The sequence below is a fragment of the Manis javanica genome, chromosome 5 (genome assembly GCF_040802235.1).
Source record: "Manis javanica isolate MJ-LG chromosome 5, MJ_LKY, whole genome shotgun sequence".
NCBI lineage: Eukaryota > Metazoa > Chordata > Mammalia > Pholidota > Manidae > Manis > Manis javanica.
This window is the reverse complement of record NC_133160.1, coordinates 5,058,219-5,081,638: the sequence shown is the minus strand read 5'-3', so window position 1 is coordinate 5,081,638 and position 23,420 is coordinate 5,058,219. Positions and strand designations below refer to the sequence as shown.

Sequence of the window (23,420 nt, the reverse complement as noted above, 5' to 3'; positions counted from 1 at the left end):
ATTAAAGATAACTTCAAATGAAAAAGAATTGATACCAAAATTACAGACACGTTCAGTTTCTATTTGCCTAGAATGGAATATAAATCGTGTAGTCGTTCATAAATATTCCCTTGCACAAAAATTGCAGAAGGGTTTACCACTGTGGATGATAGCCATAACCAAAATTCACTTTTAGTTATTTTTTATTTTTACTGACCTCTCACCTATACTTTTTGGCATACCACTGCTCTGTGGCTGGGACAAGTTACAACCTAGCCTTGGTTTCATCAACCCTAAAATGGAGATAACAATAGTAATATCTTCCCTATAGTGTCATATGAGGATTAAATGAGATATTTCATATGTTTGTATAACACCCTTTAGAATGGGTGGGAAAATGTTAGCTTATTGTTAATTTGGGTGCCCATGCTGCTATTGTTCCACTGGCTTAAAGCAGCTTGTCAACTATACATCCCTCAAAGGCAGAAAGATTTTTTAAAGAATGCTAAATAACCAGTATTATACAAGAATCTGTATCAGAGGGTTCTGGAAGATTCCTTGGGCATGGAAAACATAAATCGACAAATATTAATGTAACACCAAATACATGCAAGACACTGTGCTTGGTGCTGCAAGGGATATGCATGGAAGTAAGACAGAAGTTTAAAACCTAAAAGATAGAAAGGGCAAATATACCCACCATGATATGACAGAATATGATAAGCCCTGAGTGGGCTTTGAGAATTTAAAGGAGAGATGATATGAGATTATCCATTTGGGGAAGAATGAGGAAAGGTGTTGTGGAGGAGGGAGTACTTGTCAGAGATGATTCCAAGGCTTTGCTCATAGGAGAGTTAGGTACAGGGCAGTCGTCACTGACTCTACTGCTTAACAGCTGCATGGTGTCTGACAAGTTATGTCACCTCTGGGACTCACATTTTTCTACAAAATGGAGATGATTGCAATACTTAGAGGGCTGATTTGGAAATTGTAGGAGATGGAACATCTACTGCTCACAAGAGCTATTATTATCATTATCTAGACTAGAGGTTCTTGATGTTGGCTTCATCTTAAAATCACTTGGGGAGTTTAAAAATATTAACGCCCTCAGTTCACCCCAGACTAACTAAATCAACTTTAAGGGCGAGGTCCAGACAACAGATTTTTTCAGAACCTTTGCCATGTGATTCTAAATATCTCTTCTAGATCCCTGGTGCTCAGCTGCAGTGCATGGCCCGGCAACTTCAGCTGGGAGTCTGCTAGAAATGTGGGTTCTCAGGCCCACCCAGGGCCTTCGAAGTCTGCATTTACACGGTCCCACGGATCCTAAAGCTCCCTACAGATGTCGAGGCTCTTGGTGTGCAGACCACACTAAGTATTAAAGGAGAAGATTCGGTCTATGTACCACAACCACAGGAGATTCCCATGCGCTTTTTTGTCCCCCGAGAAATTCCTAAAAGAGGGGGAAAAAGCAACCAGCTGAAATACTCAAGAGTTGGCACCTATGTATGTCATAACATTCTCTATGGAACCTTACACATAGCAGAAGACCTTCACGAATGTTTCCTCACTTGACGCTAATCAAGAACTGCCCTGGAAGTTGGGCATCACTATCCCAATTTTACGGAAGGAAATTGAGGCCACAGAGCCCTGGATAACCCAGGACATCCCAGTGGGCAAATGGGGGGGCCGAGGCAGGCCAGGCCTCACTGCACTCTGAGGCAGCGTTCCATCAGTTTCTCGGAGGGCGGCCTTGGACTTCAGTTGCAACAATCAAGATTTTGCTAGACTTAATTCACTAGAGAAAATACTAACCACCCTAGAGCCCCCAGGGCTACGGATTAAGCGGTCACTAGACAACGTGCAGGCTCCTATACAAACGTTTGGCCAATCGGCAAACTGCTGGTACAAGGACTGCCTCTGGGCGTCAGTACCACTTCTGCGCATGTTCTGTCGCCTCGCGGGAGAAGGAGCCTTTTTCTTCTGCCCCTGCCTTCCGGGTGACACAGGAAGTGACTCCGGGCCGCATGCGCAGTGTCCCCGCCGTAGTTGGGGTGGTTACCCCGCAGGTGTGAGCAGACCCAGGGCTCTGGGTTCTGTTCGCCCCGCCCCGCCCTCGCTTCCTTCCACCGGAGCGGGGTCGCAGCGTCCGGAGTCCCAACCGCTCCCCTCCTCCAGCTTCCCACCGCCGCGCGACTCTCAGGTAGGCCCCGTGCCGCCTCCCCTGATATCCGGCCACAATGGCGCCGCCGAGGACGCGTCCACAGGCGAGGTGCGCCCCGCAGCGAGGTGTCGGGCGGCAGCCCGGCTGTCGACGAGCCGTCTTTAGGCTTTCGAGAGACACCAGGGCTGGAAGGGGCTTTCGGAGACATTTTGGGTCTACCCCCTCCTTTTTCTTGTGGGGAAAGTGAGTCACGGGGAGGGGTCGCGAATTGATGCATCGTCTGGCGCCTCAGCCCTTCCCTGGTACACGTCTGGGTTCCCATCAGACACTTGCTGCCTTTACGGACTATTTTAACGGAAGGCCATCCCCTTTCAGTCTCTCCCTCGTTAACCTGTTTAATTTCCTTCCTTGCACTTACCACTCTCTCAGACTAATCTGTTTTTCGTTTCTTTCATTCTTTGTCAACTGTGTATCATATACATATAAACACTTCCCCAGGCAAGAATCTAATAAATGCCAGCCTCATGGCTGTGTGCTGAGGGCCAGGTGTATATTAGGAAGAATCCAGACAGCTCTCCCTTGGAGCTGGCATTTTCCGGGGGAAGAGATTGTTTGCAAACAAGAATTCCAGATTGTGACAGGTGCTGTGAAGAAACAAAGGGCTGTCATTAGAGGTTGAATATATTAAAGGCAGGAAGCCTCTGAGGAAGTGACCTTTTTAAACAAGATACACTCAGCAGCTTTACGGAAGTGTAAGTTACGTACTATAGCTCGTGTAAAGCGTGACTTTAAATGAGTTTGGGAAGTTTAATACAGTTGTGTAATTTTAGAACCACAGTGCAGTTTTAGAACATCACCCCAGAAAGTTCTCCGGAGACAGCTTTTGAATTGGGAATCTGAAGAATCAGAGTGAGACAACTGGAGGTTTGGGTGAAAGCACATTATTCCAGGAACTCTCCAAGGCAGGCTTTCTGTGTTCGAAGGCAAAAAGGTAGCCAGCAGAGTTAGTGTGGCTGGACTGCAGCAAGGAGATAGGAGCAGATTGGGTAGGTTTGAAATGTGCACACGTCTTCCCAACTCCTTGAGAGTTCCCAGTGTCCTGCATAACGTGGTCGACATCGGCTGATTAGTACTTGAACTACCTTGCTCTTCCCCTAATAAATTCCTGATGGCAGAAATGTTCTCTCGGGAAGTAAGGACTTTCAGGCCCCGTGTGTGCAGCCTCACTTGGTTTTCCTAACTCTGTGGAGTGGATATTAGTGATTTATTTTTATTGATGAGGAAAGCGTGACCTAAACAACCTGTCCCGAACCGTACAGCTGGTTCCTTGGCTGGGATCGCAGAAGCCTTGTCATTCCTGGTTTGCTCCTGCGGTCAGCGGTATTTTAAGCTCATCTCTCACATTTAGGTGGAGGTAGTTGGCAAGTACCATGTTCTGTCGCAAAGTTGCTTTCTGAGATACTGTGTTTCTAGCTGGTGCTTTGACCTAGTATGTCTGCACTTATTTTTCATGAAGCTTGGGAAACACAAATGCCTTTCGAAATTCCTAGCAGTTTCCCATTCTGTGTTTTCCTAAAAGATGCTACTATTCCTCAGCTTCTTTGGGAGAGGTGACTGATATAGTAGACTTGTGGGTGTAAAAATTTGCTAATCAATTACAGAATTGAAAATGTGGCATTAACATGTGAATCATCAGGGAGTTACAGTGCATAGACTTTTTTCCTGTAGGAAAAGTTGTTTATTGTACTAACTATGAACTAGATTTTCGACATAGATAACCTTATTTAGTCCTCAGAGCAACACTGGAGAAGGTGTTAATGTTCTTTGCAGAGCTGGAGAATAAGGCCTGATGAGATTTGGGTCTCAGCTCTTGTAAGTGGTAGAGGCACAGTTGGAACCCTGTGGGCCTGCTAGACTGTGTTGCTCAGGAAAAAACTCAGAGTGCGGGGATTCTTTCTGGTAAAGTCCAAACTATAATATGAGACCTTTTGGTACTTTAGCAAACCAAAGTGGACTACTTTTTAAAACTCCTACAAATAAATTTGTTTGGTTTCTGCCAGGACTGGTTACTCTTCTAAGTACTTCATGCAGAGATACTGACCTAATAGGAGTGCAGAAATTAAGAAAGTGAACTCTGCTGAGAGGGAACCTGCAAGAGTGGGGCCTTCTGCATGTTTACTGCTGTTTTCCTGGTGCTCAGCTCTTACTGTGGAAAGAATGAGTGCATTTATTTTCTACTCGGCTACAATGTATCAATTATTGGTGACACATGTAAAAAGGAAATAAGGAAACTGGATGTGGGATGTATGGGAACTTGCTATCTATAATTTTCTGTAAATGTAAAACTGTTCCAAAATAGAAAGTTTATTTTAAAGATGCTTATTCTGCTTATCATATACTTAGACTTCTTCCAAAGAGAGAAACTGACATGAAGCCACTTAGACTCTTTTTTCCTTCTTTGACTTAGTTGGCTTTATATTCCCTCTTGTTGATATATTTATTACTTAAAAAAAGACCCATCCTTAATATTTTCCATTATTTTTAGGGCCAAAATGAGTCTATTTGGAACAACCTCGGGTTTTGGAACCAGTGGGACCATGTTTGGAAGCACAACCACAGATAACCACAACCCTATGAAGGTACCACGTAAAGCTCATGGGGTTTGTAGGAAGAGTGCAGCCGGGGTTGGTCACAACAGTGACTGTGGGGAAAACCCAGATAGCTTAGGAGCCTCCTTTGGGATGAAAGCTCTGAAGCTTTGCCTCACTTGCTGTTTCAGACGTTGGAGGACAGCATCTGTGTGTCCCCTGGCTAGTGTCCTGTTCCTCCAACTTTCTCATTACCAGAATCACCTGAGGTACTTGTTAAGAACCCTGGCAGGTTCCCAGGGCCCAGCCTACAGCTGTTGAACCAGCATTTCTGTGGGGGAGGCAGATGATAACACCTGCTAAGCTCTCGGGCAGGAGTGAACTAACTGGCAGGCCATTCTTTGGAAAATGTGGTTGGGGCATTTAATGAGAGTGCCTCTCCTAGCCTAGCAGTGCTAGTATTTGCACTGACTTATTACCACCTATTTGATTAGAATAAGAGAGGCCTAATCAGTTAGTTCTCCAGCACAAGGGAAGTCCACTGTGAGGTGGTCGCAGAGAAAGAAAGCAATTTTCAATGAAATTGTAATGATTTTTACATTTTATTATTGACTTTTTCCCCCCAGGATATTGAAGTAACATCTTCTCCTGATGATAGCATTGGTTGTCTATCTTTCAGCCCACCAACCTTGCCAGGAAACTTTCTTATCGCAGGATCATGGGCTAACGATGTAAGTGCTCCGTAACTGCATGTTCTAGAAGACGTAGCTCTTTGTGTGGGCAGGGTGACCTCTCCTTTTGGCTTCATTCTGTCCAAAGTGAATGAGCACAGTTAAGGCTTATTCATGGCCTTTTTAAAGAAACCACCTAGAGGGTGTGAACCCTGCTAAATGGGCAGACATCACTTGTTCCACTGATTTTTGTTAAGAAACCCTGACCATATGCTTCACTCAAAAATCCCTGCTCTAGTTGAGCGTCTTCAAGTGTGTTCCCCAACCCAGTGTAATGTTCACTGGGACAGATGTTATCCGTGATGTTAAACACAAATTTCCATCTCGGTATCCTGAAGATGTTTCAACTTTAAGATATAGTACTGATGCTGCATAGACATTATATTTACCTGTTGTGTACAAAAAGAAAGACAAAAAAAGCACAGTGTACAAGAAAAAAGATTTAAAAGTCTGGTAAGCAAAAGATTCAAAGGGCACATCATGAAGGAGTGCAAGTGGCCTGTTAGGGTAAACTTCAACCATTCAACCAAATCATAAGCAGATAAATGCAAATTTGCATGATAGACTCTTTTTCTGTTAAATTCACAAAAATAAAAAAGCTTAAAAGAGTAACCTTGGTGCTGGCAAGGATAAGCTTAAAGCATCCCATGGTGGTAAGTATGTAGATTGGTATAGGTCTCCTGAACAGCAGTTGGCAGTATTTATCAGAAATCCTTAAGTTTATACCCTTTATCTCAGTGATTCTCCTTCTAGGCCTTGAGGAGGATCTCCAGTGATGTACTTCATATGCAAAATGGCATCAATCCTGGCAAAGCTGAGCCCTGTGCCCTCACTGTCCTCTCCATCTTATGGAGCAGCATGGGGCTTAGGGAAGTGAAATAACAGCCTGGCTCCCACCTCCCCGGGAGCGATACTCAGCCCATCTTGCAATCTGTGCTCCTCACCGCTACCTAATAGTGCTGTATTTAAGAAAAGTCTTCATGCTAGTGAAAAGTTGGAAAATTGTAATACCTAGTAGTAATGATAATTACTATTTTGGAAAAGATTGTTCTGCAATCGGAGGCAGTGACGCAGTGGAAGACGGGGGCGGTGGGGGGAAGAACGGCGGCGGGAGGAAGGTAGTCAGGGTTGAGCAGGTTTGGTTTCTGCATGTAGTTCCTAGGTAGACTTCATTCAATTTTCTGCTAAAAAAATATTAGAAGAATGCTTAATGGCAGCTAATAATTCAAACATGAAGATGCATTACATAATCCAGTGTTTTGAAGAAAATATGTATGCATAGAAAGATTGAGAGCACCCTGAATTAGGAACTGTAGTTGTCCATGGTGGGATTACGGTGATTTTTATTTTCTTGTCATATTTACAGTATCTCTAAGTTAAGTGTGTAACTTCTCTAATCAGGAAAAAGATTACATAAAAAACCAGAGTAAAGTATTTCAGAAAAGAATGGTAAGTTTCCATTTTGGTCTTGGTTCTCTGAATGGTAATGGAAGATGTTCTGTTTTAGAAGAATGATATACTTAATAGATGTGATAAGAAAATTATCTGTAGTTTTAAGTGTAAGCAATAAAATTTGGGTGTTTTAATAGCTTAGAAATAGGAATAGGAAAATAGCTAGTTGGATATAGTTTTTGTTTGCTTCATTCTTAAAGTTAGGTAATTAGGTCATATGAGAAATCCATATACATTTAAACTGTACCCCATTTGTTATTAGATGTTAAATGCATGTATTGTATCATGAACTGCTGTGTTTGCATTCATTTGTCTTACTACTGTAGGTTCGCTGCTGGGAAGTTCAAGATAGTGGACAGACTATTCCAAAAGCCCAGCAGATGCACACAGGGCCTGTGCTAGATGTCTGCTGGAGTGATGTATGTTTCATTCAATTTTTCATGTTTTCTTTTATATCAAGTACAGTGTAATTCAGCATATGTGTATATTTTGGTTTTTATACGAGCCAAACAACAAATAGCATGTATGTATATGTATGCACACTGTAGGGATTCTAACTTGCTGAACGTGAGTCTAGCAGCTTATTGATATTCCTGCTGTAGTCAGCTAATGTTAGCTTTGGGCAATCTCTCTGAAAGCCTTGTTGGCATAAAAAATCAATTATTTTTTTGATGTTACCTTGAGCAAAGGATTAGATAATTTCTTAGAGCCTTTCCTACGTTTGAGGATGCCATGGATTTATGTTGTTTTAAAATTAGGAATTTGCTATTGCAGAAAAAGAAATCCTGGGTTAAAAAAATAAATCCTTTTCTATTTAGACATCTGAAGTCTTTTGGTTTTTTTGGAATTCTTTTTACTCCCAAATCCTGAACATCAGTATTATAAGGAAATGTGTTCAAGTTTATTTGGCTCTGAGCTTTTTTCTTCTCTTTTCATTCTTTCTTTTCTCTCTCTCTCTCCCTTTTTTCCTCTTCTTTCTTTTGCTGTTGATTGAGGAGAGCTTAAGGAAAGGGCCACTTGGAAAGAAACCCCCAGGGAGGACGAAGCACCACTGGTAGCCAGGGCAGGAGCTGCCCCTGCAGGGGCCCCTCCCCCACCCCAGGGGAGGGGCCAGGGGGCCGACAGCCCAGCCTTTTCTCTCCTGCCTCTGCTGCCCAGTGGCTGGATCCAGCAGAAGCCTGACTGACAGTCAGAGGCAGATGGATGTGCTTCCATGCAAAGGAAGTTAAAGCCTCAGGGCCTCTCCTGGGCCTTGTACGCATTTTTTAAGTTAGATTTGATGGTGTGATTTGCATACAATAAAACAGCCTTTTCAGTGTATGATTCTGTCGGTTCTGAGAAGTGCATAGAGTTGTGGTCAAGATGGAAAACAGATCCATCAGCCCACATATTCCCCACTGCCCTTCTATAGTCACGCCCTCCTCAGCTCCCAGCCCCTGCTGTCCCTGTAGTTCTGCCTGTATCAGAATGTCAAATAAGCAGGACCCTGTAGTGTGCCATGTCTTGAGTCTGGCGTCTGTCACCTAGCATAGTGCACCGAGAGCCGTCCAGGTAGTGGTGCCTGACCTTAGTTTGTCCTTACTGCTTATTGGGTGGCCCACCATTTGTTCACCCATCCACCAGTGGAAGGACATGGAGCCGTTTCCCATTTTCGGTTGTTGGTATAGTGCTTCCAGAGCATTTGTGGACTGAATTATCTGAACAAAGACCTTCACTGTTCCTGGGTAAAATGTCTAACAGTGGAATGGCTGGGGCATATGGTGAGTGTATGTGTAACCTAATGAGAAACTGCCCAACTACTTTACATCATTATTTTTAAATTGTATTATACATGTATGTGATCTTAGCTTGTAAACAAATCATTTTTATAAAATAAATCATGGAGATGAATAGTACAGCATAGGAAATATAGTAAAGAATATTGTAAAACCTATGGTGACAGGTGGTAACTGCCCTTACTGTGGTGAGCATTTAGTAACATACATAATTGTCAAATCACTGTGTTGTACATCTGAAATGAATATACTGCGTGTCTCAGCTATGCTTCAATTAAAAAAACAAGAACAAAGTATATAGATGGAGGCAGCCAGAAGAAGTAAGAAAACCCAAATGATTCAACTATTTATAAATATTTTGAGATGGTTTAGGAGCCAGAGGTTCTCCTGTTTTAATCATTAGCTACTTACTATAGGCTTCTCTGAGGCGTTTTTTTTCATCTGTAAAAGGTATTCCTGACATATCAGATTGGGTTATGAGACTAATAATAGTATGTGAAAACAGTTTGAAAAGTGACATGTTTATTACAGATAGAACTTATTTTTAATTTACATGTGAAAAAGAATCAACTTCAATAGATTTTAAGTATTTCTGATTTATTTTGCGTGTCTCTCTTCACCGATCTAACTGATCAGAATTGTAAAACTTACAAAGTCTGGTGAGAAGTAGCGTTAACTAATAGAGAAATTCTGTTGCAGATGTTAAGTGGCTGTTGACTTTTAGAAAAATGAACACCATCTATTTCCTTTGTCCAATTTGTTTACCAAGTAGTGGAGGACTCAGACGTAGTAAGGGAGAGTTCTCCCACAGTGAGCTGAGTTCTGAGAGGCAGTGTGTTCTGGTGGGAGGGAACGGAGAAAGCAGCTACAGGGTTTGGGAGTGGGGCGGGAATGCTTCACTGAAGAGACAAGAATTGAGCTGAATCTTGGAAGTGAGCCATGTGCTTGTAGCTTTTTGAGCACTGTCTCATCCAGTCCACATCTAGGTTCAAATTTTGGCTCTGCCTACCCCAGCCCTTCTCACTTTGGCAAGTTACTTAATCTCTCTGTGTCTATTTTCTTGCTTATAAAATGAAGGTAATAATAATTACAATGGATAATTGAATTATTTAATTCAGCAAATAATGAATGGCTGAGACCAGACCCAGACCTTCCTGGCTTCCACTAGGGATACAGTGGAAGCCAAAGTAGGCAAGGTAGGCCCATCCTGTCTCATGGACTCAGTCTCAAGACAGACATGTAGAAAAAAAGATGAGTGTCAGATCGTGGCCGTTTGTGCAGCTAGATTCAGTCTGCATTAAGTGACTGTCATGGTACTAGTTAAGTGGTGAGGTGGTTTGGGACTTACCTGAGGGAGCACAGCGGGTGAGTGGCTGAGACCAGACCCAGACCTTCCTGGCTCCAGAGCCTGTGAGCGTGACAGCCTGCCCCAGAGGCTTACGGGAGGGGGACGAGCTAGCCGGGGAGAGGCGGGCAGGGCACGGGGTGGGGGTGGGGGTGACGCCATGTCTGTAATGGCACAGAAGCACAGAAGAGCCAGATTTCCTTTGAGGCATAAAAGCCACGTTTGGTGAAGGTGATTCTTTGGCATTTCTAAGGACATGATTCCCTGTGTGGTCATAGCAGGTGGACCTTAGAGCAAGTGGGTAGGCAGCAATTACAAATACTGTCTTCTCTGCCTTTTGCTCAGTTAAGCTCTGGGTCTGGCCTGCCGCCGCTGCGTAGTGCTGATTACAGCTGGCAGATGGGCATTTTTCAGTGAGGTTGAGAGACCAGTGTTTCCTCAGCCCCACGGTCGCCCACCCCATATATCAGTGTCTCTCTAAGTATTTTGTGGAGTTACCTTATGACTTCATTGGAGGAGCAAGTTTTATCTCTTCTTTCAGATGGAGACTAGTGACTTAAAAAGGGAAGAAATTTTTGCTAAGGAAGGATGGTGGTAAATCTTTGAGCCTCAGAACCAGAAATGAAATGGTCTAGGCCAGGGATCAGCACACTGTGCTTCATGGGCCCAATCTGGCCTGTTGCCTATTTTTGTAAATAAAGTTTAATTGGAACACAGCCCCACTCATTCATTTACATAATGTATATGGCTGCTTTCAAGCTATGACAACAGCTTTAAGGAGTTGCAAGACTAAAATATTTACTAAACAAATTTCCCTTTAAGAAAAATTTGCCAATCAGTGGTCTAGACTTCCCATTTAGTACTTTCTCGAATGACCTTTTTTATAAGGTGTGTATGTGAATATTTTAAAAACCATTGCAAAATAACTGCTCATTTGTTAAGCTGCTCTACCGCTTCCATAGGACCAATAATTATGAAAAATTAGGGTTTGATTGCATGCATAGGGTTTAGGAATGCTGTTAAATATGAAGCCGAACAAAAGTATTACGATTATAGACATTGTGTGAAAGAAAAGTTACAGTAAATGTGGCAAAATGTTTACAATTGGTGAATCTAGGAGAAGGGTTTATGGGTGTTCATTGTTTTCTTCTTGCAACTTTTGTGAGGGCTTGAAATTGACCAAAATAAGAAAGTTGGTGAGTGGTCCCAGGCAGGACACAGCCACATATTCCTGGAGCGTAGGCAGTGGCCTGTGACTGTGCTGAGAGGGGAGGTTGGTCAGGCTGCGTAACTTCAAGTGCCACTTGAATTATTTTTTATCCTGTTTACATATTATCTCTTAGTAAAATAAATCAATAGCACAAAATAGAGCTGAGAGTGTGTTTTGTATGTGACAGTGTCGTTCACAATACACTAGACCCCAAATAATAGGAAAAATAAAAATTGCAAAACAAAACCTGCCTCAATATATTCAACTTAATATCTAAATACAGGTAGAGATTTTCCTTTTCTTGGAATGACAGATTTTCTCCATTTCATTTTAGGATGGGAGCAAAGTATTTACAGCTTCATGTGATAAAACTGCCAAAATGTGGGACCTCAACAGTAACCAAGCAATACAGATCGCACAGGTAGCAGAGACTTGGCCTCTGTCCAAGGGCCGGTCCCAAGGGTTGTAATGATTCTTTAATTATAATTATCTATTATTAAAAAAATGCAGTGTGACTATACCAAATCAATTAGACTTAAGTATACCAGAAATTGCTGTAGCACAAAAATAACACTTTTATGACCTTTCTCATTCTTTAGTATTTCACAGATTGTTCTGTCATGAGTCTTCCACATATATGTGTTGATGAGGATGGCATTATAAGGGATTAGTGACATTAAAATGTATAACAGACAGATGTTACAGGTGTCCTCAACATTCACAATTGACTTTCCAACCCCTGTGTGTGGCTTGCCTTTTACCAGCTGCATTTGGTCACTCATTCACGTGACAAGTATTTATTGAGTGCCTGCTCTGTGCCAGCACTGTCCTTGTGGGTAGAGATCTGGCCGTATAAGGGACACTGGCGCACACCTGTGTAGCTATTAACAGTACACCCCGGGGCAACAAGCAGACTCTTGTGTGAAGACTGCTAAGAAAAGCAGAAGTAACACAGGTAAAAGAACCTAGAACCAGAGGGTCTGACCTGTTTAAGAAGAGCCTCTGGACAGTGAAGCATTCATACTCTGAGATCACAGTACTGTGTGTGCTGTAAGCGCCTCCCTGATCCCTTCATTCTTGCCATCTAAGTAAACAAAACTGGTGGAGTTCCCTGCTAGTTATTTCTGATTATCTCCTAGGGAAGAGCTTACTTTTGCTTTTGTGTACTAGTTAATTGTGGATAAAATCAAAATTTGTTAGAATGGAATAGATGTATATTGTTACATTAAATTGAATGTTTTGGTCACGGGCTATAAACATCTTTTGGTGTTTGTTAGGTATGACCTCAATATTTAAGTTAATTCCTTCTCTTTGAATTTCCAGAACTAAAGCTGTTTAGCACATTGTTAGATTTACCTTAATCTGTTTGGGTTTTGTCTTGAAAGCACGATGCTCCTGTTAAAACCATACATTGGATCAAAGCACCAAACTACAGCTGTGTGATGACCGGGAGCTGGGATAAGACATTGAAGGTGTAGTAGACCGCATGGCCGGCCAAGGCTGACACTCCTCACGCTGTTTGGGCTTAGCTCTTGAGTAGTCGGTTACTGGCTTCTTTGTCTTTGCTTTTAGTTTTGGGATACGCGATCGTCGAATCCTATGATGGTTTTACAGCTCCCTGAAAGGTGTTACTGTGCCGATGTGGTAAGGAATTGCTAGTTTAATGTGTAGTCCCTTTAAAAAAAAAAGCATTTTATCTTACATTTTAATAATACATTGGGGTGTAAACCAGATTGCCTGCCTAGTCACCTTAAATCAGTGATTTTTTGCTGCATTCGTTCCAGAATTACTAAATAGTGATGTTGGTTTTATTGGTTACTAGTTGTTTGAACATATGCAGGTAGCTGCATGCCGTCAGTGTGACCCTGATCATGCAGCTCTAGGAAAACTGGCAGTAACTTTGTGGTGTGGCACTAAGTCTTTGGGGACTGTCTGTGAGTGAAACTGAAGAACTTCTGCTCTTCATTTAGTTATGTCTTAAAATTTTGTGCCAACTGCCCCAGTTATCCACTTTTAGGAATTCATCATGAGAAAAATGAAGATACAGGTGGTCTTTGTTCTGTAACAATGAAACATTGAAAGTGACCTAGCAGGCCAACCAGATAGACATGGTTAAATGAACCCTGTGGTGGGCTCATGGAGGGAGGATTAGACAGTCACTACTAGTATTCTTGGAATGTGCTCATTGAGAAAAGGATATGAATTATATAGAATATGCATATCTACATGTAAAACGCTCAGAAAATGCTGGAATAAAATATACATTCACTAACAGTAGTTTCATTCAAAGGGTTGCTGTAGGTGATTTTGATTTCTTCTCTGTTCCTTGGTATATTTTTTAAATACTCATATTTTAAAGTTTTAAAAACTGAGTTTTTAAAAAAGAATGTTCTTTCAAATACAGTTTCTCTAGGTTTTCATGAAACGTTGATATCATTAAATTTTTAAACTTAAAAAAATACACTTGTTTTTGTGACTCTAAAAAATTGATCTAATATTTTGGTATAAAAAAAGCACATTCCACCATTGAAAGCATGTCTCTGCTTTTCTCCATTCTCTAGATCTATCCTATGGCTGTGGTGGCAACTGCGGAGAGGGGACTAATTGTCTACCAATTGGAGAATCAACCTTCTGAGTTCAGGAGGATAGAATCTCCACTGAAACACCAGGTGAGTCACTTGTCATGTCAGGAAGCATGTATTTAGCACCTAGTCAGTGCCCGTAGAAGGAATATAGTTGTACTTTCAAAGGGGGTGAATTTAAGGATACAAGCACAAATGTTTAGTGAGTAAATACTATCCATCCCTGGATGAACCTGACTTGTCTGTCTTCTCCAAACATCCCCCTCGATAGCTGAAGGCTACTGAATAAAATTGTACCTTTCAGTGGATTGGTTCTGTTGTGAAATCATAGCTTCCAGTTTCAGCTGTGCCTCCATCATGCCCAGGCAGTGAAGAGGGTTTCTCTTCACCTCGGTATTGCACTTGACATAGACTCAGATCTTCACTCTCTTCAAAATCCTAGACCCTCCCTCTTTTAGCCTTTATCTCAACAAATCAGATCAGCTCCTGCCCAGACGTGGAAGCCATTCATTGGGAACTTGCTCACTTTCCTCCTGATGCATCTAGAAGTCTGCCCACATCTTTCCTGCCTTTCGCCCACCTGTTAGGCAGGGTCAGTGTTCTCCAGAGTTACCCGGTTTTATGGTGTGATGCCAAGTCTGCCAGCCTTCTTGGGAACCTTATGCAGTTGACCCACCTGCACCTGTGTCTTCAGTCTCTCCCCGCTTAGTACTTCTCCATTAGTCCTGGGACATGCCCCAGTCTAATTCAGCCTGGAAAACAGACCTCCCTCACCACCCCATCATTGTCCTCTACTCTCTGGACCTGTTTCCTTTTGCATGATCTTTCTTGTTCCATTGCCTCCCACCCCTTTCTCACCCCACTCTGTTGAGATTTCTGCCCCCATTACTGCACTGGACCTGTTTTTGGCGTGACCACTCATGTCTTCCTCATCAGGAATCCCAGTAGTTACAGAATAGCCCCCATCTCCCCAGGACACAGCACCACCACTGCTCTTAACAGCTTCTTAAACATGCTGTCTGGTTTCTGCAGTGCCAGCCTCTTGCCTCCTGCCTGTCTTGTTGCTACTTTGTTGTCTTGCTGTGTATTGAGGTTCCCCAGGCATCTGCCCTTGGCTACTGCCTTCCCTGCCTCAGCAAGATCTCATCTGCCGTCTGTTGCTGCCACTCGGGTCTCCTTGTGGGCTGGATACTGAGGCTGCCAACAAGGATACCGACAGCTGCCCAGCTCAGCAACTTTGCCCGTCTCCCATCCTCTCAGCGTGGCGTTTACCCAACACCAAACCGGAGACCACTTCATATGGATCTTACCTCTTCGCAGGATTCTCCCTGGCTGCATATATGTATATACCTTATATGTCCATAGGTATACTGACCTATTTGTTTTGTTTGCCTTGCTGCTCTTGCCCAGCACCTGATACAGAAGTTCCGTAAATGTTTGCTGAGTGAACAAACAACCTTGACCTGTTCCTGCCTGTCGCCCCCAGCCTGTTCTCCCATGAGCTCCGCACCTCATTAAATGGGGCTGCCACCTGCTTAGTTGCCTCAACCAGAAAACAGAAGTCACCCAGAACTCATTCCTCCCTCCTCTTCTCCTCTCCTACTCGTTGATCTTTGGGTCCTTCTACCCTGCAAATGTTTGGAATCTGTTCATTTATCTCCTTCCCTCCTACCACATCTAATCCAAGCATTCTTGAATGACTGTAAGAGTTTAGATCTTTGCCCTCCTTCAGTCCATTCACACACGAGTTGGGGCACATCTGACCTTGCTGTACCTCTGCTTAAACCCAGCACCGCCTCATTTCCTGTGGATAAGTCTCAGACTTCTTGATAAAACTTCATCAGGTCTGGCTTCACTTCCTGCTACCCTGTTCCAGGCACGGCCTTTCATTTGTTGAGGAATGCCATCAGCCTTTGCATAGGACCACTCTGTGGTCGTGTTCTTACAAATGGCACCGCTGGAGTTGTCAGTTGCTGGTCTGCGAACTGTGTGTGTGATCCTGTGCTGAGCATGAGGAGGTAGAGCCTGACCAGGCATGGTTACTTCTGACTTCTAAGAACTTACAGACTTTTCATTAATTATTTTTCTGTTCGCAAAAGTAATGGGCTTGTGGTTCAAAGAAAGGAAAATGGTTCAGAAATGGAACTAGCATACACTTAGGAAATTTATCTGCTCTAACAAGTATCATAATAACAAATTGCTCTTTACCTTAATGTAAGGCTTAGCCCCCGGGCCCTAATCCTGTCCCAGTACCTCCTGAACTCTTCACAGAAGCTAAAGTAAATACCCAGTTTGGGAAGGACAGGCGGTCCTCTGGGGAAGACCAGGGTGTGCCAGCTGGAAGGAGGAAGCCCTGGCCCTGCTCTGCCCCCAAGGACTGGGTTGTGGGCTCCTTCTGAGGATTCGTCTGCAGAGCCCAGGAGTCCCTCCTTTGGGCCCCTAGACTCAATGTTGGGTCAAGTGTGGTATCTGCTTCTACATGGTTGCAGTTCAGAAGGTGCTGGCTCCTTCCACTGGCCCGTGTGACCCTCGTTCCCTGTCCTTTTCCATTGGAGAAAGCAGAGGCACAGAGACAGTGGAGGACCTGCTGGGGGCATTACCTAGTCACTGGTGGGCTGTGAGCCAAAGCGAGGTGTCTTCCTATCCACAAGGCGGCCAGCGCCAGAATAGGAACTGGGGGTCTCTGCGGGGCGCATGCACTGCTCGGGTGGTGGGGCCTTCAGGATGGCGGAGGAGGAGCAGTTAATGGAATCATGTCTACAGTTTATTCATAAAATCACATGGTTGAATACAGTAGTTATTAAAAAGTTGGAAAATAATGCTACTGGAGGAATAGAAATACCTTCTTTATCATGCTTACATAGTATGTTTCTGGTTTTTCTAAAATCCAGAAATGGGGTGAAAATATTTACTTTCACATAAGTTATGAAATCTTGTATTTTACATTGTGATAATGTACTTTTTTCTTTTTTTCCCAAATTGTAGCATCGATGTGTGGCTATTTTTAAAGACAAACAGAACAAGCCGACTGGTTTTGCCTTGGGAAGTATTGAGGGGAGAGTTGCCATTCACTACATCAACCCCCCAAATCCGTGAGTGAGACTTGGTTCACTTGCAGATTCTCACTTGGGACCTTTTTTATAAAGGAAAACTTAGCTGAGCCTTTGTTTTTCAGTGCCAAAGATAACTTCACCTTTAAATGCCATCGCTCTAACGGTACCAATACTTCAGCGCCTCAGGACATCTATGCGGTATGTTTTTAGAAACTTTGACCTTGAGAACACATCTAGAAACTAGACTTGGAGGAGGGCAGCTGAGTCATTATGGGATCAGAAAAGATCTGTCACTGTGTGTGTCCATGTCTGAGATAACGGCTTATGCTGTAGGTTTCAGTTTTGCTTATGCTGTAGGTTTCAGTTTTCTGTTTTCATGAACATGTTGACTGTCTTTCTCTCTGACTGTTGTTTCTGAATGCAAGCTTAGGACTTTGCTGGGAGAGTCCTCCACCTCCTTTATGAGTGTTAGTAGATAGTTTATACACTTAGCAAAAACGAAGACATTGCTGTTTGCCGGTAAAGGAAAAAGCATTTTCGTGAGGTTCACTGCTTGGCGTCCTAGCTACATATTTGCTAACTTCTGCTAACTTGTGTTCATAAGAACAGATGAGATTCGGTTCTGGGCTGGAGATTGATTCAGGCTGCAGGGTTGGTTTCTCCTGTGATCGGTGGGCAGCCAGCTCTAGTGAAGTGACAGTCTGTACATGTTTCCTAACTAATAGCAAGTGTGTATTGGCAAAACCCTGATTGTTTCTCCCTCTTCTGCTTCTCACTGTGCATACTGATCCTCGCAGGTAAATGGAATTGCATTCCATCCTGTACATGGCACCCTTGCAACTGTGGGATCTGATGGTCGATTCAGCTTTTGGGACAAAGATGCCCGAACAAAACTAAAAACTTCAGAACAGTTAGATCAACCGATAGCGGCTTGCTGCTTCAATCACAATGGAAACATATTTGCGTATGCTTCCAGCTACGACTGGTCAAAGGTAAGAATGCCCAGGCCTGCTGTGTGCACACTGAGGCAGCAGAGCCAGGCTTGAGTTGACTCTTTTCCAGACTCGCTGTGTGTTCCTGGGCATGTCACCATCACCTCACTGCAAAGGGAAATTGCGGGGCCTCCCTGGCAGGGTGTGGGGACTCGGTGAAGTCATACCCGTAAAGCCCTTCCCTTGGAACCTGCCCACGGGAGGCGCTTTGGTAGCATATAAGCACAAGCAGGGGCGAGCTGGGGGCCACCACTCTGGGAGGGTGCGGTAGTTTGGTGATGCCTGGGGCTCTTGGGAGAGAGGAGGAGGAGGTGTGGCAAGCTGTGGGCAGGGGGACAAGGGCCTGGTCACGGAGCTTTGGCTCAAGCCATTGGCTCTTTGCTCGTTCGTTGTTTGGGGTGGGGTGTTAGCAACGGACAGGGTCATGGCTGAGTTTCGAGGCATCCCAGCATAATAGCAAAGAGCAGACTTGGGGCTCGGGTTCCAGCGCTGGTCAAGGCATGCTGTCCTCTTGGCCAGCCTGGCTGTGCGACCCACCCCACTGCTCCACTGCGGCGCCCCAGACCTTCCACACTCTGCCCTTCTGCCCACATTGCTGATGGGGTCACCAGCGTCACCAAGAGTGGCTTCGTCTCCCAGTCCCTTTCATCCCCACACGTGTCTGTCTTCACTAGCCCCATCCCTCTGCCTGCAACCCCCGCCAGCACACACGCACGAATTTCCCTTCCTCGATTCCATTCTTTTCTGCCCCTTTTCAGACTCTTCTCTTCCTGTCCATTAGCCCCTTCTCCTCTGTAAGCACACACTTAAGCCTTAAGCCATTCTGAAGCAATCCCAGAGAAAGCTGGTTTCCCTTGACTGATAGCTTGTTCAGAGTGGGTGGCACCTGCCTTGTTGTTCCCCACCTCTGTCCCTCCGTCTGCTGCAAGGTCCTGGCCTCCTTGGGCTGTAGTCAGAGTCTCATTGGCTTGTGTGCTCGCTGTCGAGTCTAGAAGCGTCATTTCTGTCTCTCTTCAGTACTGTGGCCCGTCCGTTCCTCCTTCACAAAGCTCTCTGGTTTCTCTGGTATTTATTTTCTGGTTTATTCATACTTCTGACTGGCCCTTGGCATCTCCCTTACTGGCTTCTGTTCTTGTGGCCCTCCCTGTGTACCAGCCTTTCCTAGCCTGCTCTGGCCTCACAGTTCTGAGGGCGCACCCAGCGTGCTGTGTCCCCATGGCACCAGCTCTTGCAGCATAAGCTCACGACTCCTCAGTTTCAAGCTTGATTTCTGACCTTGCTCTCCACCTCTCCTCCAGGATGTCCACACCTGGGCGGGTACCCCCTGTGTGCCTTAACTTAGGAGATAGAAGCCCTGTCTCCTAAGTCAGACCGTAAGTTAGGTAGATTGCCATTCATGCCTCTGCATTCATCCTCCAGGCCTGCTGCTCTCCAATGTTCCTCCTTTGAGGTAATCACCATCCAGTCACTCAGCGTAAGTCTGGGGTCACCTTTGATTCTGTCTTCCTCCCAGACCTGGACAGGCGCAGTCTGCACGTCGCTTGCAGTGCATCTTGGCCATTCAGCGCATCTCTGATGCTGGCCCTGGTCTGTGGGAGTGTGCACTGTCCCTTTGAGTGTTGGCTTATGTGGGCCACGCAGCTGCCTTTTTTTTCTTTTTAGCAAGTTTACTGAGGTATAATTGAAATGCAGCAAACTGCATGTTTCAAGCGTACAGTTTGATCTGTTAGCATCTTTATGTGCCCATGAAACCATCATCATGGTCACCACAGCAGTCCCCATGTGTCATGTAGTCCCCCTCACGCACACACACAACCATTGCTCTGCTTTCTGTTACTGTAGCTAAGTTTGCATTTCCTATAATTTTCTATAAATGGAGTCAGACACTACTTTTTTTGCCTGGCTTCTTTCCCTCAGCTCAGTGATTTTGCAGTTCACCTGTGCTGTTGAGTGTGTCAGTTGTCGGTTCCTTTTTACTGCTGAGTCACGTTCTGCAGCGTGGCTGTGCCACCGTTTGTTTATCCTCCCACCTGTGGAAGCCACACACTCAGCTTTGCAAAGAGCACAGCCTTTTGGTTCTGCCTGGCTGGGGCTGGAGCCAGGCTGTGGCCTGAAGCCTCAGTTTCCCCCTAGGGTCCTTTGGTGGATTTCCTCTCATTCACATGCTCAGCCTGCAGCTGCACTGAACTCTGCATCTTAGCTCACATCCCACTCAGGGCCCTGCGCGTCACAAGCATTGAAGAAATAGTAAGTTGAAGAAGTGAGAAAGCTCGTTGCTTTGAATGCTGTGCAGAATGAATTCATCTGAGCAACTAATGGCAGCCTGCACTGGGAGTTACTTAAATTATAAACTTAATTCAAAAATAAGTTGCTCCAGGAATTTCCCATTGTTCTTCGTTTAGGGACAGTTATATCCAGGGTGAAATCATGATCACGTATGGTTAATGTTCATAGCTTACTGCTTAAACGTAATAATTCAGAAAAGCTGCGCTTTGCATATGATGATGAGAATTAATGGTCATTGTTGCTGAGCAAAACTTCTAGAACCATCTCGGCTGTCTGAAGAGATGAGAATAACAAGAACAAAACACGTCATTGTAGTACAGTGCAGATGCTCCCAGAGTCCCTTTCCCTCCCTGTTGAAGCCTTTGGATCACCTGAGGCTCCCGCTACCCCTCTTTCGAACACAACTCTGTCGTGTCACTGTCGGCGTCACACTGCTCTGGCGGCTGCCATTCCCCCCTGCTGGATGACGTGCAGAAGCCTCGGTCTGATGTGCACCGCCCTTCAGAGTCTGGCCTGATCTGATTCTTTGGGCTTCCCCTCGTGTCCTGCAACTCCCTCTCCACCCCCGTGAGCATGAGCAGACACACCTGCTCCACGTGCTCCCCCTTCTGCCCGGCCTGTGCAGGACAGCCCTCCTGGGCCGTGCCCCCGTCCCCGTGACGTCGTGAGTCAGACGGCTCATTTCTTCTGCGGAACCAAGTCAGAGCTCCCCTCCCACCACCTTCTCCAGAGGCCCTGCTTCCTGAGGGCAGTCAGTCACCTTGGTGTTAAAGAGGTGACAGCTTAAAACAGTCTCAGCACCGGAAGGGCAGGTAGGTAAGAGATCATCCCTCTAAACAGGATATGAAAGGGAATTCCTAAGTCTTTCACCTTTTCTCTGAGGACTAAAGTTTGTATTTAACATTTGACTTTTCTTTCTCTCTACCTGATTTTTTCCTGCAGAGAGATTGTACTTCATGCATATGGCGCAGGACTTGACATATAAAAAGTTCCCACAAAATGCTAACTTTGCCTTTTTAATAATAAGATCATGTGTTTTTTTCCTTTTAGGGACATGAATTTTATAATCCCCAAAAGAAAAATTACATTTTCCTGCGTAATGCAGCCGAAGAGCTAAAACCCAGGAATAAGAAGTAATGGATGGAGACTTCTGCACATCCAGACTTGTTTCTCTCACTCGACCTTGTGTCGGTACAAACTGGGGTCCCAGCTTTGGGGGGGTTGTCATCATGGATGTGCATTTCAACCTCAGACAAGATGTCATTGTTTGGCAGTCAGGAGCCCAGCTGGCCACAGTGACTGTCCATCTCTCCGTTCCACTGCCTGCTACAGGTGTCATCTGTGACTGAGGGGATTGAAAATACCTAGAAGTTAGAATCATGTGGGTGACTGCCAGCTTTTCTGAAGTACTTCATTCCACAGTGTATGTATTAGACAGCAGAGGGAGGCAATCTTTGAACCCTGCGCTGTATTTTATAATAAATACCTTGAAGATTGCCTACTAAGCTCCCTTTGTCCATGTCTCCCCTTTCCTGCCCCGTAAGCTCTCAAGTGGTCATCCTGGTCAGTATCATCATTGGGTTTTGATTTGTGTTCAGACACCCTGGGGAAGTGCAGCCGTCTTGCATCTTAGGAGAAAGTGAACCCTGAGCGGTGGTTGTTTCTACTGCATGGGGGGCTTGCGACAGCCTCTCCAAACACGGGCAGGCCGTTCGTGTGTGTGTGACTTTTGCTGCTTGCATTCCCATCTCCAACATCCTGTGCTCTTCAGCTCTTCTGGGCAGATGTCCTGGCGACTGGACAAGAAGGATGCCTTGTGCTGTGGGACTGGCCTTTGTGGGCCTGGCCTGAGTGACTGACGTCTGTGTGGCCTTCAAGTTAGAGCCCAAGTCCCCTGTGTGGGCAGCCCTCCGACTTGTGCCCTCTGTGGGGTGGTTCTCGGGTGCTGCCTTTTTATTTCATGTAATTTAAAATCCCCAATTTCAGGTAAGAATCTGAAATGAAATTCAAATTAGTACTTGACTTCTGAGAGTTTTGTGTTTTTTACCCTGTGATATCATATGTTCCTTAGGCTTTGCTATTTGGGCTGGTGTGTAAACTAACTGGTGTCGATTATATTGTAAGATGTGTCTTCCTACTCATAAAAAGCAATGAGAATAAAATTCTCTAATGGAAGAGATTGCCTGTACTTAACAGTTTAAATTCTTTGGTAGTCGAATCATAAATGTATTCAGACCTATTTAGCCTGAAATTTCATTTTTTGAGAGAGAAAAAGGCAGGTACTAGAAAAACAAATGTGAATTTTCAAGTTGATGGATCACAGCTCATTTTTCCTTTCCCATTTGAATCAGCCCTGTGGTTTATGACCTGTGCATATGGGAAGATAAAGCGATTAGGAAAGACTGTTGAGAGGAGAGCGTTGGGCTCGATGGACTCAGTAGCCGGCTTTCCCTGGAGGTGGGAACAGATTGCCAGCTTTACTTTAGCTTTAGTTTTCTCATTTTTGTTTTGATCAGCTAGTGACTGGCTCTTGAAGATGACCACAGAGTGAGTCTAAATCATGTCCTTGTCCACATTTGGGCCTTGCCACAGTACTAAGGGGATAGTTTTTGTAATTGACATTTAAAACAAAGTCGAAGTTGGACTTTGGGGAGCCAGCAATTAGGAGTAAGGGAGCTTCTTGTTCCCACCTGGATGTGAATCCTGGTTGAGGGGGCCGAGGCTCATTTCTCTGCCCAGGACTTCAAGCAGAAAAAGCCGGCTGCGTGTTTTTTACTAATGATGAACCAGTAAGTATTTGCTGAAATCATTAAACTTCTTAAGATATTCATGTTTTAAGGAACAAGTTGTTGCTTTCACTGAAAGTAAAGTATATAAACCTCGTGGAGAAGAGAAGTTGTCTTGTTCACTATTCTTACCCAACATAATTTAAAAAAATTTTAAGCATATACAGAAGAGTGGAAAGAGTTTTACAGCGAACCTGTACTTACCACCAAGGCTCAAAAGTTAGCATTTGGCATTCACTTGGTGTTTCCGTTTGGTTTTGCCAGGCCTTTTCCCCTCCTCTTGGTGACACCGTTCTTGGTTACTAACTGTGGACATGGCCTGGTGGCGAGAACCCTGTATTAAGATGATGCTGAAATGAGGTGTCGTCACAGATTTGGGAGCTGTGTACAGGAGGACATACTTCTCTGTTCCCGACGAGTCTGTCCTGACCCCATGCTCTGGATGCTGGAAATAGCGTGGAAATGTAGTGGCCTGTG

At 44.5% G+C, this 23,420-nt stretch overlaps 1 protein-coding gene across 2 annotated transcripts; it reads left to right on the top strand.

Moving 5' to 3' along the window:
* Positions 1-1,994: 1,994 nt before the first annotated feature.
* Positions 1,995-21,663, top strand: RAE1 (ribonucleic acid export 1). 2 transcript variants are annotated; one of them, XM_017648900.3, is made up of 12 exons: positions 1,995-2,182; positions 4,689-4,782; positions 5,358-5,462; positions 7,241-7,333; positions 11,579-11,665; positions 12,630-12,716; positions 12,817-12,888; positions 13,806-13,913; positions 16,812-16,918; positions 17,002-17,077; positions 17,677-17,871; positions 21,208-21,663. In XM_017648900.3, the coding sequence occupies exons 2-12, from the start codon at positions 4,696-4,698 to the stop codon at positions 21,292-21,294; spliced, it is 1,104 nt and encodes a 367-aa protein (XP_017504389.1). In that variant the 5' UTR covers positions 1,995-2,182; positions 4,689-4,695; the 3' UTR covers positions 21,295-21,663. The 2 variants fall into 2 exon arrangements, with proteins under 2 accessions (XP_017504389.1, XP_073092512.1); XM_073236411.1 differs by lacking the exon at positions 21,208-21,663 and adding an exon at positions 20,783-21,178 and having other exon boundaries at positions 2,057-2,182.
* Positions 21,664-23,420: the final 1,757 nt, after the last annotated feature.